At 40.0% G+C, this 18,891-nt stretch overlaps 1 protein-coding gene and 1 long non-coding RNA gene across 2 annotated transcripts; one reads left to right on the forward strand and one right to left on the reverse strand.

Annotated features, from left to right (window-relative positions):
• Positions 1-1,959: 1,959 nt before the first annotated feature.
• Positions 1,960-4,202, forward strand: LOC139465514 (uncharacterized). Its single transcript, XR_011653170.1, has 3 exons — positions 1,960-1,999; positions 2,097-2,155; positions 4,041-4,202. It is a non-coding gene; the product is annotated as an uncharacterized lncRNA (long non-coding RNA).
• Positions 4,203-14,044: 9,842 nt separating this feature from the next.
• Positions 14,045-18,891, reverse strand: LOC139465472 (uncharacterized). The gene is made up of 4 exons (XM_071247195.1): positions 18,773-18,891; positions 15,233-15,376; positions 14,646-14,747; positions 14,045-14,274 (listed from the first exon to the last, which is right to left on the reverse strand). The coding sequence occupies exons 1-4, from the start codon at positions 18,851-18,853 to the stop codon at positions 14,152-14,154; spliced, it is 450 nt and encodes a 149-aa protein (XP_071103296.1). The 5' UTR covers positions 18,854-18,891; the 3' UTR covers positions 14,045-14,151.

Consider the following 18,891-nt stretch of genomic DNA (forward strand, 5'->3'; position numbering starts at 1 on the left):
TCCGAGCCGACTAGTCCTTGTTTTAGCCCCTTTATGCCGAGCGGTAGCAACAAGTAACATCTTCTAACGCCTTTTGGTATGACGCGGCCGGGGATCGAATCCCGGACCTTCCGCTTTCCGGGCGGACGCTCTACCACTAGACCACGGAGGCGGTCCTAGACTACAGACAATAAATGACTAGTGAAACTGTATAAACACTTTTCGTTATTCCTTGTTGCTCAATTCCCCTAAAGGCTCCACGTACAGAGAAACGTGGACAAAGTGGTGTTGTTGACACATCGAGTCTCCCCTGACACATTTTGTATCCGGCACGAATGTGTGTGTGTCCTCATTGTCAATGATAGATAAATACACCGTGCGTGATAATGTCACAGATGTACGCTACAGTGACACACTGGTCTTGAATCAGGCTTTATTGTGGTTTCACTGTTGAGCCACGGGATATAGCATTCAGGGAAGGTCGCAAGGCCAGTCGGCCCTAAGAAGAAGCTGATAGTGAAACACTCAACACACATGGTTGATAGTGAAACACTCAACACACATGGTTGATAGTGAAACACTAAACACACATGGTTGATGGTGAAACACTCAACACACATGGTTGATAGTGAAACACAATCAGTGAAGCAGTCAGTGATCAGTCTGCATCATAAATTATGGATCCCATCTTCGAAACTGTCAGACTCTGTTATTACGATCATTGTCGCGTGACAATGGATAATGGACAACAAAGGACTTTCTTGTTCTTCTTGCCAGTGATTTTCTCCAAAATGTGTTGGTGCTTAAAGATGTAGATACAAAACACCACAAGGTTAAATATATAGATACAGAGAGTACAAACACATGGGTAAAGATGTTGATACAAACAAACATATGGGTAAAGATGTTGATACAAACAAACATATGGGTAAAGATGTTGATACAAACAAACATATGGGTAAATATGTTGATACAAACAAACATATGGGTAAAGATATAGGTACAAACAAACATATGGGTAAATATGTTGATACAAACAAACACGTGGGTAAAGATATCGGTACAAACAAACATATGGGTAAAGATGTTGATACAAACAAACATATGGGTAAAGATGTTGATACAAACAAACATATGGGCAAATGTCTTGATACAAACAAACATATGGGTAAAGATATAGGTACAAACAAACATATGGGTAAATATCTTGATACAAACAAACATATGGGTAAAGATGTTGATACAAACAAATATATGGGTAAAGATATAGGTACAAACAAACATATGGGTAAAGATGTTGATACAAACAAACACATGGGTAAAGATATCGGTACAAATAAACATATGGGTAAAGATGTTGATACAAACAAACATATGGGTAAAAATATAGGTACAAACAAACATATGGGTAAAGATATAGGTACAGACAAACATATGGGTAAAGATATAGATACAGAGAGTACAAACAGATGGCTAAAGATGGTCAACCTATCCATTCAGTCGCCATCTTACAACCAGCATCAGTTGCCGCGGCCCTACTAGACTAACGTCTAGTCTCTGAAATAACCATATTATACAGAAAAAAAACAGTTGTTAAATTATAGTTATAAAATATAATGATAAGGAGCCCAGAGACTTTCTTCATTTCCCGATACTGCAGTAATTTAGACGTGCCAAACAATTTAGATTTGCATTTGCTGTATTGGAAATAATTGTTTCAGGGTCTTGTGACAGACTAGGGTCCTACTTCAACCCGGAATCACCACGGGGTTAACAGGACACAGGAATCAGTGTAGTTGATGATCATGGTGATGCCGGAACTACCCCAAGGCAGTGCCGCAGACTTTGTACACGAGTTGTGTCACACCCAGGGAGAGTGATGGGTGGAGGTGTCCGTTCATTGAAAGGAGTGCTGATTTGATATCACTGTTGATTCACGCGATTTTTTTGTTTGGTTTCTGATTGTATTCATCGGTTGCTGGTAGCAAGTAACGGTTGGAAGCTGCGCAATGAAGAACCTGTAAGTATAGCTCTTTTAGTATTGTAAATCGGTAGACGTATTTCTATCCAACTGATAAATACGTTTACTCACTTGCATATTTTTACATCGGTTTCAGATATACAGCTTTGGTTATTGCCATGTGTGTTACCACAGTGACATCGTTGTGGTTAAGGAGTGAGTATAAAACACTGACAATTTATGATACTTGTACATGGCCTCCGTTATTAACATTTAAATATCCTTAACCACGTGTTTGATCTCTCTGTACATATATCTTTAACCATGTGTTTTTTCTCTCTGTACATATGTCTTTAACCACGTGTTTGATCTCTCTGTACATACATCTTTTACCTCGTGTTTTTTTCTCTCTGTACATATATCTTTAACCACGTGTTTGATCTCTCTGTACATATATCTTTAACGATGTCTTTGTTCTCACTGTACATATATCTTTTACTACGTGTTTGTTCTCTCTACACATACATCTTTAACCACGTGTTTTTCTCTGTACATATATCTTTAACTACGTGTTTGATCTCTCTGTACATGTGTCTTTGACGATGTCTTTGTTCTCATTGTACATATATCTTTTACTACGTGTTTATTCTCTCTGTACATATATCTTTAGCCACGTGTTTGATCTCTCTGTACATATATCTTTAACCACGTGTTTGTTCTCTCTGTACATATATCTTTAACCATGTGTTTGTTCTCTCTGCACATATATCTTTAACCTCGTGTTTTTACTCTGTAGGTATATCTTTAACCTAGTGTTTGTGCTCTGTATATAGATGTTAGTTCTCTCTGTACATATGTTTACAATGAAACAAATTGTAAGTCATTAAAAGACAGAAGATGCAATTTAAAACTGGTAATGTTTTACAAAATGAATAACCATTTATCCCCGGAATATCTGTGTAGGTTTATTCCTTATACAGTTTCGGAAAACACAAATTAAGACTTAAGGTATAAAGCTAATCTTCAAACAGTGAAGTGTAAATTTTAAACAAAAGTTTATGCAGATTCATTTACACCAGCTACAACTCTGGAATATGTTCCCAGAAAACCTAACGAGAACAGAGATCGTTACACAATTTAAGAATTTGCTTCACGTAAAGGGAGATAACGGTATAAACTTGGATTTAAATTATGGAAGCGCATTATGTCAAATCATTCACAGTCGCCTCAGGCGATCTTAACGCAGATTAGTATAATAGATATATCTTGGATACAAAAACATGTTCCTGTGGATATCATACCCGAGATTCTCTAGACTTCTTTTTTTGTGCGTACAAATTACTATGTTCTTCGAAATGAAATCTATGTTTACCAACTTGGTTATCCTTTACAAATAGTGCTATGCGGAAATTCGTATTTGAGTAAGGAAGAGCAAATCTTAATATTAGATTCTATTCAAAGTTTTATATCAAAATCTGCCAGATTTTCAGTTAAATGATTTGTTAAATATTAACTGCTAATAGATTTATCATGTATACACATCTAGCTTGGCATGTACAATTCATTTGTAACATCTAACCCTCACTGATGTATTTATTGTAATATGTCCTATGTGTAATGGAGCGGTATTAACATAAGCGCTTCGCTTGTTTACCAATCCATTGTCACACTTTTGTGAAAATAGATATGTTTAAACCATATCGTTAACCACGTGTGTGTTCTCTGTACATATATCTTTAACCACATTTTAGTTCTCTCTTTACATATATCTTTAACCACATTTTAGTTCTCTCTTTACATATATCTTTAACCACATTTTAGTTCTCTCTTTACATGTATTTTTAATCACATTTAGATCTCTGTACCTACGTCCTGTAGAATGCCTGTAACCATATTTTCGTATTGTTCCGAACGGCATTAATTGATTTCGGTCATTCTAACAACTGCAAAATGTTTGGTTTAATACGCTTTAGAGTGTAGATTTTTACACTGCGCAATGACTAGTTACACTGCCGAATGCTGAGGACTTTGGTATATACAATAAACAGTCTTTTGTTTCAGATACGAGCTAGATGTGATATATGTTGTGCGTGTGTTCTAGGTACAACAAAACTTATCACTATTAACAGTAGAATGGCGAAAAGGATCAAAACAAGGGCAAGAAGAACTAGAACGTTCTTTGTTAAATCACTCCCAAACGGTCGTGATACATCGATACCAAGTTATACAGAGACTGACAGTTTTGAAGATGGGATCCAGAATTTCAGATGAAGACTGCCTCCCTATCAGCTATGTCAAGTGGCGATTCGTTTCCCCCTTGATGTAATCTTTGCAATTGTTCTTGAATAAAACAAATTTGATTCAAGTTACTATTCTGTAATCGAATCATAGTCCTTGTTAGGTTCGACTTGCCAGGACACGCCCGCCCGTGTCTGGGACATCGGGTGTCACAACAGTTCCTGGATGTAGGTTTCTACGAATTTGGCTGCCCTCTTGTTTGAACTCGGGATATAAAATTCCGTTGAACTTTGACGTTTTGATTTTAGTCCTCATGTTCCCCCGTTATGCTCAACTGCGATACATTGCCTGTCTTAACATGTTGATTTGCATGTTTAGAAGTTGGTAAGTAACAGTAACATTCTGTTAACGAAACGTCGCATCATAATAGAATAAGGAAGTTGTCATCAATGTTTAAAATGTTTCATGAAGGCATAGGTCATAGACAGTTATATATGATAGGTTCAACCGTGATGGAATCAGACAGTGACTGAGTGTTTTGGGGCGAGTCAGCTGAGTTGATGTTTGCCACGTGCTTTTAGACACAATTGGCGAATCTCAGCAATATCACGGCGGGGGACACCAGAAATGGGCTTCACGCACTGTAACCATGTGGGGAATCGAACCAGGGTCTTTGGTGTGAACGCTTTAGCCACTAGGCTACCTAACCGCCCCCAATTATTGACGAACTTGGGTTTGTAGGTGTATCGTAAACAGTAACACGGACCTAATTAACCTCGGCTTCTCGACACATGGTGTACAGTATTTGTATTAAAACAAAAATATATACCCATTATCCTAAAATAAATCAACCTATAGCAATTATTTGTGCATGATCGTACCCAAATTGCATAGATCGATGATCATGATGTCAGTCACTGGGTCGTCTGGTCCTGATTCGATTATTTACAGACGGTCATTATATAGGTAACATATTGCTGAGTGAAGCGTAAAACAACAAACAATCAAGCAAACAGTCTGGATTAACGGGGCTACATTGTATACAACAAAGGCAACATCGCCGGTAGCTTACTAACTATCGCAAATAATATGGTCTCACTGTATTTTTGTTGTCCACTGTGCTATGTGTTTGATCCTAGCCATGTCACACATGACCTGGACTTGGCGTTATGGTCATGGGCTAGCGCGTCTTCGTAATGTACTCGGTGCTTGTCCACGTGCGTTGTTCGTTCCATTGATTGAAATAACTGTCCGTGTGATACCCTGAGGAAGCACTTTCCTGATGACACCTGCTGTCGAATGATTGCTGCACCTCGTGGCATATCAGCCCAATCATCCTGGAACATGTTTCATGAACAATTTGTCACTGTGGCGAACATCTGTGACAATAACAAGAACAAATGTGTTTAACTGTGTTTGATAATTTTCACACATTCATACGGGATACTGAAAATGTCAATGGAGTCTCGATGTGACAACAACGACATTATGTAAAAATGCCCTTGGTCCTCTGTTCCAAAAACCATTTAAAATATTATTAAGCAAACAGGAATGACGAATATGTTTATACTGTCCATGGTCCTCTGTACCAGAAACCATTGAACGTATTATTCAGCAAACAGGAATGACGAAATGTGTTAATAATGTCCATGGTCCTCTGTACCAGAAACCAGTGAAAGTATTATTCAGCAAACAGGAATGACGAAATGCGTTAATAATTGCGCTTGTCATTTATATTCTATTGTTAACTAGATAATACTGCTACACGAAAGAACAGTTGTGTTATATTTATTGTCGCAGGGTAAACCAGTCTCATGTGATCCTTCATCATAAATGAAATATTGTATGTCCTATTTAGTCTAAAATGTACATCAATCAGGCTAACATGTCAACCTTATCTGTTGTGTAATCATCAATCTATCACCATTCCACCTCGTATAAACATCAATTATCTACATTTACACCTTCCCACATCACATTTCTGTAATCTTTCGCTGGATACTGATATCAGTTTCTACACCGGAACGTTGCATTCATTGCAATAAAGAAGTTTGGTTTGTTCTCCGCAGCTGAATACTGATGATGATGATGATGATTGTTCATTAAAGAGCTTCAAATGGCAGTATTGAATATTACCAAGGAGGACAGAGTAATACGTTGTCATGACAGACAGATGCTGATATCAGGTCAACCAGTCGGATCATATTACTGTCAACGTCTATATAATATCTGAGTTTTTAAATATTTGAATTTGAAATTCCATGCTATCTAAAAGATTCATTCACGTCTGTATGTGTCAGCAGTGATGGGGATTCAGATACAATACACAACATAGTAGCTGTTTGATGACTTCTTTTGCTTGTTTGTTTAGTTAACCTTGCTATATCTGATTTTAATCTTATTTTACTAATCAGAATGTTGCACGCTTGTTTGTTGTTCAACGCGGCTCTCAGCAATATCCCAGCTATAAGACGGCGATCTGCAAATACATCGAGTTTTGGCCAGATACTTCAGTGATTGATGCCATGAGTATCGATCAACGCAATTCGGATACGATTATATACCGTGTCACCTTTTCGCAGGTCGCGTGTTTAGTTGAGTTGAGATGAACTCCGGGGTCGCGTCTTCACGAACATGGCTGACTTTGGCGTTGGTCTGTGACGATATGGGGCGGGATCATATTGGCCGCTAAAACGCCACTGCATCGTTTCCATGGGAGTGTCACTGGCCAGAGAAAACAGACTAACGCCATTAGATGTTCTGTTTGCGCGCCATGCTGGTCTGTAAATAATAGATTGGGATCGTTCACATCTTAAAGTCATTTATGAAGGCCCCTTTATCAGTCTAGCATGACCTCTAACTATATTCTATCACAAGAACAACAGCTGAATGCTAGGTGTGCCTCACATTAATATACCATGGAACAGAAAACGATTTCTGTTACATTAAGATAAGGTCGTTAATCTGCACATCATAGACCTTCAGCCAAAGGAAGTTTTACCACGCTTTTAAATCACTCTAGGTGAAAAAAACAAACAAAGATAGATGCATAAGGTAAAATGAATTAAAAAGATCCAAATCTCAACGATATCAACATTGAAAATGACAGTCATACAGCATCCGATATTGGCATGTCACTTGCCCAAATTGAGGTGGTTTAGCAAAAGCAAGTATTCATGGTAATGGACAAACGGCAAACACATCTAAGATCGCTCAAGTTAATTGACACGTCACATTAATTGCGTGTATGACCACCCCCCGCTACCTGACAAGATATAAAAATCTCTCCGGCACACAGAAAAAGTGAGTAGCCTGATGTCGTCACGACGGATACGTCGCCATTCTTCTTGGAGGGCATGGATCAGCTCTTGTATGTTGGCTGGAGGATGTGGTCGCTGTCGAACACGACGATCCATGACATGCCAGAGATGGTCTATGGGACATGTCTGTGGAGCGTGCAGGCCACGGCAACACGTTGACGTTATTGGCTGCAAGAAAGTTCTGTACAATTCGGACTGTATGGGGCCTGGCATTGTCATGCTGACACCACAAGGCAGCTGTTGTGTAAATAGTAGGACAGTCGGACGGAGAATGTCATCCATGTAACATTGAGTTGTCAAATTTTCGATGAATGTTAACGATGACCATTGGTATTCTCTCCTGGCAACAAATTCCTCCCCACACCATACCAACCCCTCCACCATATGGCACGACCTCCTAAACGCAACATGCCGCCGTTGATTCTACCCGAAACACGTTGTCTTCGATCTTCTCTGAACACATAGGACCGGCTTTTATCAGCGAAAATGACTCTCTGTCAGTCATACCGTTGCCAACGACGTACAGTCGGGACATTCTAGCAGTGTGGGCATGAGTGGCTCCCATCTGTATCATACCTAGGGCCCGCTTTCGTTGTTCGGCTTTCAGTCGTGGCATTTCCGTTGTGTTTTTTTTTTAAGTGTGAGTGCCTGAGAAGCCGTCAATATCACTTACATACCGTTATAGCACTTATAGTTTCGGCTGTTTTTCACTTTTTTGCATTTTCTACAAACAAACAACCTTTCTGCTGAGAACATTCTTGTCCCTTGACGATGTGTTTTGCATTGATTTAGGACTGATAATTTTAAATTTTTGCTATTTGATTTTTAAAATGGTAACGTTTCTTTTGGCCGTCAGGTTAGTACTTGTGAGCAAAAGAGTTGCAATGAGAACCCACATCATTTATATTTGAAAATGTGACCTGATTCCTCTGCCCCATGTTCGTTTGTAGGAAGGGCATTGCCCCGGAAACCCATACCCCAAAACACAACCACGTACCATCCTTTCCACACTCTCCCTCTCATGCCATATTCGGGGCGGTCGGGTAAACTTGTGGTTAAAGTTCGTCACGCCGAAAACCCGGGTTCGATTCCCGACATTTATGGTGTTCCCCGCCGTGATATTCCTCGAATGTTGTTAAAAACGGCGTAAAACCATACTCCCGCATCCGCTCATGAGAATCACATGGTATTATTGTCCCCTGCTTTATCCACTACGCTATAATTGTACCCTGCTTTATCCACAATGCTATAATTGTGCCCTGCTTTATCCACAATGCTATAATTGTCCCCTGCTTTATCCACCACGCTATTATTATCCCCTGCTTTAAACACCACGCTATTATTGTCCCCTGCTTTATCAACCACGCTATTATTGTCCCCTGCTTTATCCACCACGCTATTATTGTCCCCTGCTTTATCCACTACGCTATTATTGTCCCCTGTTTTATCCAACACGCTATTATTTTCCCCTGCTTTGTCCACCACACTATCGTTGTACCCTGCTTTATTCACAATGCTATTATTTTCCCCTGCTTTATCCACCACGCTATTATTGTCCCCTGCTTTGTCAACCACGCTATTATTGTCCCCTGCTATATCCACCACGCTATTATTGTCCCCTGCTTTATCCACCATGTTTTTATTGTCCCCTGCTTTATCCACGACGTTATAATTGTACCCTGCTGTGTCCACAATGCTATTATTGTCACATGCTTTGTCCACCACGCTGTTATTGTCTCCTGCTTTATCCACCATGCTTTTTTCTACCAATCTTTATCCACCATGCTATTTTTGTCCCCTGCTCTATCCACATGATTTCCCCTACTTTTCCAACCATTTTAGTGCCTCCTGCTAATGCAAGAAGAAAACTGCGTTCAAATATCTTGCAATAAAATTTCATTTATCTCCCTATGAATCTAATTTTCTTTATGGAATCTATTGTCCAAACTGACAAGACAATTATTCTGTTTATAATGTTGACATGTACATGACCTTAATGTTCATGTGAGAGCAGGCATGTGTCAGCAATACACATCTCAAACACTATCTGGTTACAGCATTCACTTGTCATGCCGCAGACCCTGGTTCGATTGCCGACATGGGAACAATGTTGAAACGGGCCAGTTTCTGTCGATATTCATAGCCGAATAATGAGAACAATTACCGATAAAGCAAAGACACGAATAGCTCACGAATTGTGCATTGGCACCGTGGGTGTTCATGGTGGAGTTAGTTCCCTACAGGGTGTATGCTTGGTCACCTGGTGTACATTCATTATCATTAGAAATTTCTGCTAAGAGCAGAGTCGGTTGTGCGATTCTACATAACGAGCATGTGTTTATGAATCACCATCAATCAGCGATGATACCAGCTGTAAGGAAGTGTAACCTGCCACGCCGGTGGCACCCGCACTTAGATGCCAGTTTGTTTCGGATTTCTAAATGGAACCCTAACTTGCTCTAGGAACACTAAGTGGAAACGGCTTCAACATCCTGTCCGGGACATTCATATTTAACTGAAACACAATGGAGTAAGTGGTATACTGGCTTAGACATACCTGTCACAGTATATGACCGGCACAATGTAAAAACGACGTCATGCCAAAGTTCATGGATTCACTAGGTATTTGTTTGTGGTGTCCAGCTTTTGAAACAAGAGCCCAGAAAAGCGGCCTTTTTGACAAATACACAAAAGTCATAAACGTCTTCTTGATTTTTTAAAAACTTTGGCTTTCCATTCACACAAACTTAACACATCACCATGTTGGTACAATATTGTTTACAGCGGCTCTCGCCCTTCAAAATACCCATTGTGTGTCTTCCCGTTGGGATTCAGGGTCATTGTAGATCACCAGTGCCCCATTCTCGTGTTCGTGTGGGTATTCCAGATCAGTACGGATCACCATTACCCACGTATGTCTCTGTTACGTGTCGATTCCCAAATTGAAAGAAAATGTTAACCCAGAAGTCTGTACGTAAAGGAACTTAGTGTGAAACCAACAGTGGAACTCATTAAATACAGTGTAACTATCTTCTAACACACACGCACACACCCTAACACACCCTAACATGCATCAAAGGACAACTCCTATCTGCCATCGTTACAAAGCATGTACATGGTGTTCCCTCGTTATACGAACTCTTTCCCTCCCGGTACAAACCAGTCTGGTGAAATCTCATAAACAGGGATTTTCTCAAATTTCCTCGGATATTTTGCATTTTAACACAATGTATTGAAATGTAAAATAAAATGTCAAATGTTTTATGCATATGCCCGGGGATCGAACACGCAACCTTCGTATCTGTAACCCAGTGAGTGTACCAAGTCTGCAGAGGCGCTAACACATCACAATCGTTGTCAAGGAACGGACGCCAGCCACAGACATTTTACGCCCGTTTCCTAAGGTTGATGGACAGTGTGTTTGAAACATAAAAAAATATTGATATATGTTTTTTTCAGGTTTTTTTTTGCGCTTTATAATGTAGATAAAACACCACCTCTCGGGCTTTTATATTTAAAACTAATGACCCTCGGTGTTATCCCGCGGATGCGGGTTTTAAATATTATAAAAACCCTCGAACGTGCTTTATCCTCCACATAACTCCCACGTTCCTTCGGTATAACTACCGATAGTCTCGTGCTTCCTGTGGAGCAAGCACTGGAGCTGCATCCAATACGAGAATGCTCCATGTATCTGCATGAGAACAAGACGCGCAGTAAGGAACATCTTTGTAATATCATATTTAGGACAACAATTTTGATATCTATTTCATATATACTTTGGAGCCCAATGAGTTGATACGTTCTTCATCACCAAAGTTCATTCTTCCCCGCCCTTAAGGCGGGGAAGTATACGGAAACGGTAATTTTGTGGCATGTGTGTCGACATGTTGGTTTATTTGAAATTTCAAGCCACGCAGGAAACAAAACATACAAATCATGTGCGTGGAATGTTGATGCTATTCTTTTCCAGCAATAAGATATACTTCAAAATCGTCTTTATGTAGTTAATTGATGCATCTGACCGTATCTGGTCATTAGCTGACATTATTAAACCATTCACGTGTAATCCGATGTCCTTTTTTCCTCAAGGACTAATTTTCTGATTTTCACGGTGTATACAAAAGAAGAACTGTGCTCCGGAGATCGTAAATAACAGCATAATAAAAATTATGTTCTGAATATGCTTATTCAGGAACAACGACGACATCTCAATATAAATGTAATATGGCTGAATTCCATATTCTACATACCACACTTTTGAGTGTTTGGATGCTCATGTTCACTGGAAATATTTGGAATAGTTATATTCCGTATTTTGAATTAACCCAGTCCCCCGTGTTTTTTTAATCAGTTCACCGCACATAGCCACATGTGAAATGTTTGGTAGTAAAGTCAAAGCAAAATCGGAGTAGTGTGTCAGCGAATTTGCATCAAGGCTGTAGTATTTTTCAACCGTTTAATGGAATTCAATGTACAGCCGTAGCTCTGGTCATTCATATATTTTGTGTCCCATGGCTCAAATCTATTTGCGTCTGTACCGTGTTCCACTGACCTCGATAATATGTTGGATGAAGGCACAGCTCTCTACAGTCACATAGTTAACACCGAAGGCTTTGAGGGGTATTTAGGTCATAATCAGCTCCCAGCAGCCACTGCCTCAAGCGATATTGTCTACATAACAGATCAGTTTTCTGGCTCTGTCACAGGTGCTCCAAATATTCAAGCAGGGAAAACAAATTTCATAGAATCATTTCAACAAGCAATATTGATATCCCCGTCACTTTTGGTAACTTTTAATGATGTCTCCATTGCAATTTTTACGGATTTCGATTCGTATGCATTATTTGACTCTCATCAGCGGAATGGTTTGGGTCAGATTAATCCGAATGGACAAGCGGTGATACTTCTGTTTAGTAGCATGGATGAATTGTTATGTTACATCTTAACAGTATATCAGACGACTATGCTTGTTGTAAGAGGCGACAAACGGGATCGGATGGTCAGGCTTTCGTTGATGCATGGCATCGATCCCAATTGCATGGATCGATACTCAGCATATTAGGCACTGGATTGTCTGGTCCAGACTCGATTATTTACAGAACGCCGTCATATAGCTGGGATATTGCTGAGTACGGCGTTAAACGAGAAACCAATCAATCATCATCATATGAACTCAAACCAGTCATTGTTACAAGTAAACCACATTCCACAACAGTTACTGACACCGGATAAAACACAGTACATAGAAAAAAACCAAGTAACTCAACTCATCATGATCACAATTACTATTCTTTGAAAGAAAGAAATATAAAAATGAAACTGACCAAAAAACGTAAAACAAGAGACGAGGAATCTCCGTTATCGATTAGTCCCGGTATTGAAATGTTCTCCAACTACGTGATAATATTTTGAGTCTGTTCATCTGTGGTTGTGACAAAAAGACCTTATCTAGTATGACTTGTTTTGCCATATAGAGCCCTTAGTATTTTCATTTACATTATTATAACCAAATGCCAAGTGTAAAAAGAATGTGATCTGTTATTTGAGTATGTGCATCTGCCAATGTTGTTGGCAGTTTTGATACTATTTCCACATGTTTACATTTGTGCCAGAAATTGCTTCCATTTCCTTCGATCTACTTTTTAAATAAAGACCCAGGTAAGAATAGGTCTTCAGCAACCTATGCTTGCCGTAAGAGGCGACGAACAGGATTGGGTAGTCAGGCTCGCCGATTTGGTCGATGCATAACATCATATTCCAATTGCGTAGTTCGATGCTCTGGGTGTCAATCACTGGATGATCTGGTCCAGACTGGATTATTTACAGACCGCCGTCATATGGCTGGAATACTGCTGAGTGCGGCGTTAAACAAGAAACTATTTTTAAATAGACCTACCCTATGCAAATGTATCAACTGTATTGCCCAATACTCCAATTTGTTTTTAAATATTCCACAACAGCGTTGTGCTATTTGTGATTAATATAATTATGCTCCATCATGCCTTTCAGTAACATCATAATCATGCGTTTGTGAGGCATCACATATGGCGGGGAACTTTGATGCTCTGCATCAATGTTTTCTTGTATGATAATGGAATGTCTCTCCTGGCAAATGCCTACTGAAGTAGTAATATGAGGGTCAGGCATTCACCTGTCGGTCATCACCAAAAGGTGGAGTCTCGTCTAATGTTGATGACATGACATGCCTATCAGGTCGGGGTCGCCTTCAAGGCTCCTCCTGCCAGGCTTAAGCTCTGGTGTCCACCCCTTGACGTTGGCATCGGAGGGGCATCCTTCCCCAGAGTTGTATTCATATCTTTATATATGGCTTGTCGTGTTAAGCCCTTCTTCTGCAAGTACTTCATCATTACATGTTCCTCAGGTTTGTCCAATTTCCAAAGGTCACAGATCCCAGTTTACATTAGAGACTCCTGTGCTTATGAGGTAGCGTAGAAAACAAAAGATTTCACTATTCCCAAAATTTTAACTATGTGTGGCTCAGAACTTATCAATCAACCATCATGTCTGTAATATGATTACAATGACGTAGGGCGCGTGCAGTCCTTCTTAAATATGTGATCCGTATTAGTTTATTATTAAGAGATAATAAAATTGAATTTCCATCAATACAGCTACGTCACAGTAAAGTATCTATGCCCGAGTCAGATTGAAGACATTACGGTGACGACAGTGATGGGTGATAAACGAAGGGGCGGTCGTCTTGTCTACAGGACTTTGCGATGCTGGATTAGCTACCAGGGCCATCAACTGCAACTGTACAATAGACAGGACATTTTATTAAGTTTTGAAACATTGACCAAGCGCATAATATAGATAATATGTGTTTGGCAGAATTTCAACTCGAGTTGATAATTTAGCATCACACGCAGCTGTGTTACTTTCCCTGTCTCATGCTGCAATGGAAAGTAAATGCATGAGTTAATGTGTCATGTTTTCACGGTGGCAAAGCAAAGATGATAACAGGAGTTCGAAGCCACTGCAGCTTGGTTCCTGAGAGTTTCTAGCCCTGTCCCACACTGAAGCACATGTACCACATGTGGTGTCTCCTCAGGCTTACGCGTTAATCGCTAGGTTATTCCACCGTTCTAGTCGGACAAGACAATTCAACATATGAAATGACTTACTTCCAAAGTCTCTATTTTTACAGGGTCGTGGACTGCTATCCTCTCCGCGTCAGTTAGAGCCAGTACATAGCAGGACGAGTGGCCGATCATAAGCATGTTACCCTGCACAACACACGTGACGTTATAGGAACAATAGTGAGTGAGTGAGTGAGTAAGTGAGTTGGATTGAACGCCGCTTTTATAACTATTCCAGTTAAATCACGACGTGTCAGCTTAATGTGGGAGGAAAGCCCGAAGCGATGCAGGTCTTAGACGTTTACCACTTCGGTGAAACCCACGAGCACGGGTATGGTGCTGCCAAACCTAGAAACCGGAATTCGAACCCACATTCATAGGTTTCTGGCGTGCCCAAGGGACACTCCACAGCGATTCGCGCCGCCTTAGACGAGCCACCCGTGCCCCCAAACAATAATGAACAACCTACATGATCTCTGTGAAAATAGTATTGTACATTTTGAAAATTGTCCCTTGAAATGTTTCAGGTTCATACCCACAAACCGTAACATAAAGTATTTATGATTGCGTAAAATGTGCTTAATTGTTGGTAACTGTGTGTAAAGTTGAAAGTAAGGTTATTGGGTACTTACTGATGTGTGATCGTAATAGAAGTGAAAGCTGTTGTGTTCGTTGGTGTCCTTCACATGACGCGTTGATACAGCAGGGACGGGTATGGCGGTGGTGGTCGCAGCAGAAGGCGTGGATGCTTTGGATGCTGTGGTCGATGAATGGACCTGGTGGTCAGACATTATTTCTTTAGTACTCGTACTCAAAATATATAAATACCGTCCTGTCCTTTTCCTTATTGTATTTTTTATCACATGCTCCTCATGAGGTTTACATACATATCATGGCAGTAGATGCGCAATCGTTCTTCACACGGGGCGTTCGAGTGTTTACCACATACAATGGCTATTCTAAAGTTGTTACATCTAAACCTTGACATCATTCTTGCATAATACAGCGGAAGTTCAGGTGATGATATTAAATACCGCTACCAATTGAATAAGGACTTGTGTTATTTGTAGTATTGACATTTAAGTGACGAAGATGCCGATTGTGGAAGAGGCAGCCATGTTGTGTTATGAGAAGCATACAGAACAATTTGATATTAACAATGTCTTCACTTAACCATTCAAAACCAAATCCATATTGGTAGAAGAGGGTCCTGATGATGGCTGCCCGTATGAGAAGCATACAGAACAATTTGATATTAACAATGTCTTCACTTAACCATTCAAAACCAAATCCATATTGGTAGATGAGGGTCCTGATGATGGCTGCCCGTGGTTACCACAATCATCCAGTGACTTGAGCACAAAGTAGTGTAGGAATTGTAATTGTAGTGATGAGCCTGCACTAGTAGCAGACTGTGCTGACATGTAATGATACTGACAGAGGGGTTCTGCCAAACTCACCAAGGACCAGATATTGTTGCTGAGACGTAAATATTATCTAAGAACTGTTGTTTCACAATAGGTAGTTTCCCATATTTTACATCCATAACAAAATAGAGGTCATATCATGGAACAGACAAACCCGGTTCATCACAGGCTAAGTGTTCAAACTATTGCTGAAATTGATTAAATGTTAATCCTGCTTTTGTGCTTCGTGTTCTTATTTTGTCCAGAGACGTTTAGTAGCGCTACAAAAGTAGCAACTTTCATGTCCTGATGCGACTGAGATTAATTTCTGTAGCATTACAAACCTCTTCAATAGTGTTAGTTTTCTCCTGGAGCTGGTTTGTAGAGTCTGCTGCAACAGTACCAGCCTAATTTCTCGCACAAATAGAAGGAATACTTATTCCAAATGAATAAACCATTCCACCATTTTCTTCCATTCTAGTTACAAGATGATGTATAAACATTTTGCAGTTTCTAAGTCTTATTATACAGCCTTGTTTGGATCCTACGTTGCACTTGACGTATTTTGACAACCCAGTCTCTGTCCTACCACAAGCAGAGAGGCAGAGATTTTGGGGAGTACAGAAACAATGAACTGGAAGAGATAACACCTGATTCCCATTTGTTGGAGAGTTCAAACAGAGCAACATGATTAACACAGTCAATGATAAAGAAAAGTCTATGAAGAAACAGTAAAACAAAACCTCTTCACTGGGTATATTTGGATCCTAGCCCCATCAGTGTCATACCTCTATTTAAGTCCTTGCTTTCCCACACATGTTAACATTTTACACAATGAATCAATGAGAGAGATACCGGCACAGCTGTTTGGCTGATGCACACTCCCAGACATGTGAAGCGGACGTAAATTACTCTTCCGCTGGAGTATCCTCTTTATGTATAAGTTTAGTAAGCAGTTGTTATATGGTTTCTACATCATCTCTTCTTGAACGGAGTATGACTGTGAGGAGCATAAACAGTATGTCAATACTGCAGTATATGACAGCTGTAAAAACCTTTCCATATTCATAAGAAATCTCTGCCAATAGCAGTGTCCATTGTAAGATTCAAATCAAATCTACATGGTTAGCTCCAGTCAAACCTGGGTTACTTGGTCGTGTAATTTCTCGTGTGAGCTGCTACCTGTCTCTCTCTCTCACACACACACATACACCAGCACCCCAAATCCTATCAAAAGCATAGGGTTTGGCTCAACACTGCCTCTTGCCTGTATTAATGCTAACACCTAGAAAATCAACCTCAGGACTAAGGAAACACTTTGATTTTCATGGGTAATGCCACGTAGATACGATTGCCACTTGCTTGGATGCACAAAACATCCGATTTCAGAACTATTGGACAAAAGCGTTGAACGTCAGCGACAGCGGTTGAACATTCTGAAGAAGCATCCGCTGGAAGGTGCCATGTTTCGACAAGTAGGTATGCAGACTGTACATGTGCTGCTAAAATAACGTAAACGGTTGGCCTAGATGTGAGAGCCATCCTAAAACTTTCATTTGTAGTTTGACAAGTTTTGAAATAACGTAAAGAAGGTATTTTTTCTGTTTACTGATTACAAAGGTAATTCAGCATCCCTATGGCAATCGTAACTTACATGTGAAACCTAAATTTTATGTACTTACAATCCGAATTGATTCAAATATATAAATGGAAGGGACATATTATGAATAAACATGGTATCGAAGTTGAGCAGAGATCATATTGTAAGTTCAAACTGTTCAGATCAAATGTATGTCCTTATCAAGCTGTCATCTTGGCACTCATGTTGACCTGCACGTACCTTCCTGACTTTCTTAAACAAAAAACGTTATCTGAAGATAATACTTGATACAACGGTATATCCGTTGGAATAGCAACCTATGCTTGCCGTAAAAGGCGACTATGCTCGTTGTAATAGGCGACTAATGGGATCGAGTGGTCAGGCTCGCCAACTTGGCTGATGCATGTCATCGTATCCAAATTTCGCGGAACGATGCTCATGATGTCAATCACTAGATTATCTGGTCCAGACTCGATTATATACAGACCGCCGTCATCTCGCTGGAATATTGCTGAGTGTGGCCTTTAACAACAAACACACAAACATAGTGCAACGGTCAACGGAAGGACGAGTCGTTCTGTTACAAAATGCTTTCAAATAGTTTCTCAATGTTCGCCTATTGTCTGAATACAACATTACATCTGACGTTTCTTCATCCAGCTGGCTTCCCGACCGCGTTCTCCTGGTTGGAAGAAACTGATGTGTCTATATTAGTCGTAGACACTGATGAATTTAGCCCATGCCCTTTGAACGACATTCCTTTCATATATACAGTAAAATCTGATACCACAACGTAACAAAGTGTCATGAGCACGATGTTGACATGTTCACCGACGTCAAAGTAAAAATACCTTGAAATAAAATGCCACATTTTGACCATTTGTTGCATTGTCGCACTTTGAATAACATTTTGGCTTTTGACCAAAGGACAAAGCAACTTTGTTTGAAGCAAAAAAGGCCCAGGTTAGGAACGTCGAAAATAATTAGGCGTCGCACTTTTTTGAACTCATGTAGAGATTCGGAACACATGCAGTGGCCTTCAACCTCTGGGCTCAACCAGTATAATCTGTACCTTAATAAATGAGTGGAGTACTGAATTTGAAGATTGCGTGGGAATACACCCGGTGATTGGATACAAACGTTATTTCATGTCAACGTCATCTTACCCCTACAAAGGCCGTCACAGAAAGTAGGAGCAGGAAGTTCAGCATGGTGTGTTCTGTGTTCACAAAAAGTAATGCCAGCATGGGTGACGATGTATATTCAGGACAAAGTACGACAGGTG

The sequence above is a fragment of the Haliotis cracherodii genome, unplaced genomic scaffold, assembly GCF_022045235.1.
Source record: "Haliotis cracherodii isolate W230 unplaced genomic scaffold, xgHalCrac1.p SCAF_18, whole genome shotgun sequence".
NCBI lineage: Eukaryota > Metazoa > Mollusca > Gastropoda > Lepetellida > Haliotidae > Haliotis > Haliotis cracherodii.

Excerpts from the sequence above, each read along its gene's own strand:
- LOC139465472 (XM_071247195.1), bottom strand. The coding sequence starts at position 18,853 with ATGCTGGCATTACTTTTTGTGAACACAGAACACACCATGCTGAACTTC. Across the intron at positions 15,377-18,772 it reads CTGTGACGGCCTTTGTAGGG|GTCCATTCATCGACCACAGC; the intron begins GTAAGATGACGT and ends TCTGACCACCAG. Across the intron at positions 14,748-15,232 it reads TCTATTACGATCACACATCA|GGTAACATGCTTATGATCGG; the intron begins GTAAGTACCCAA and ends TGTGTTGTGCAG.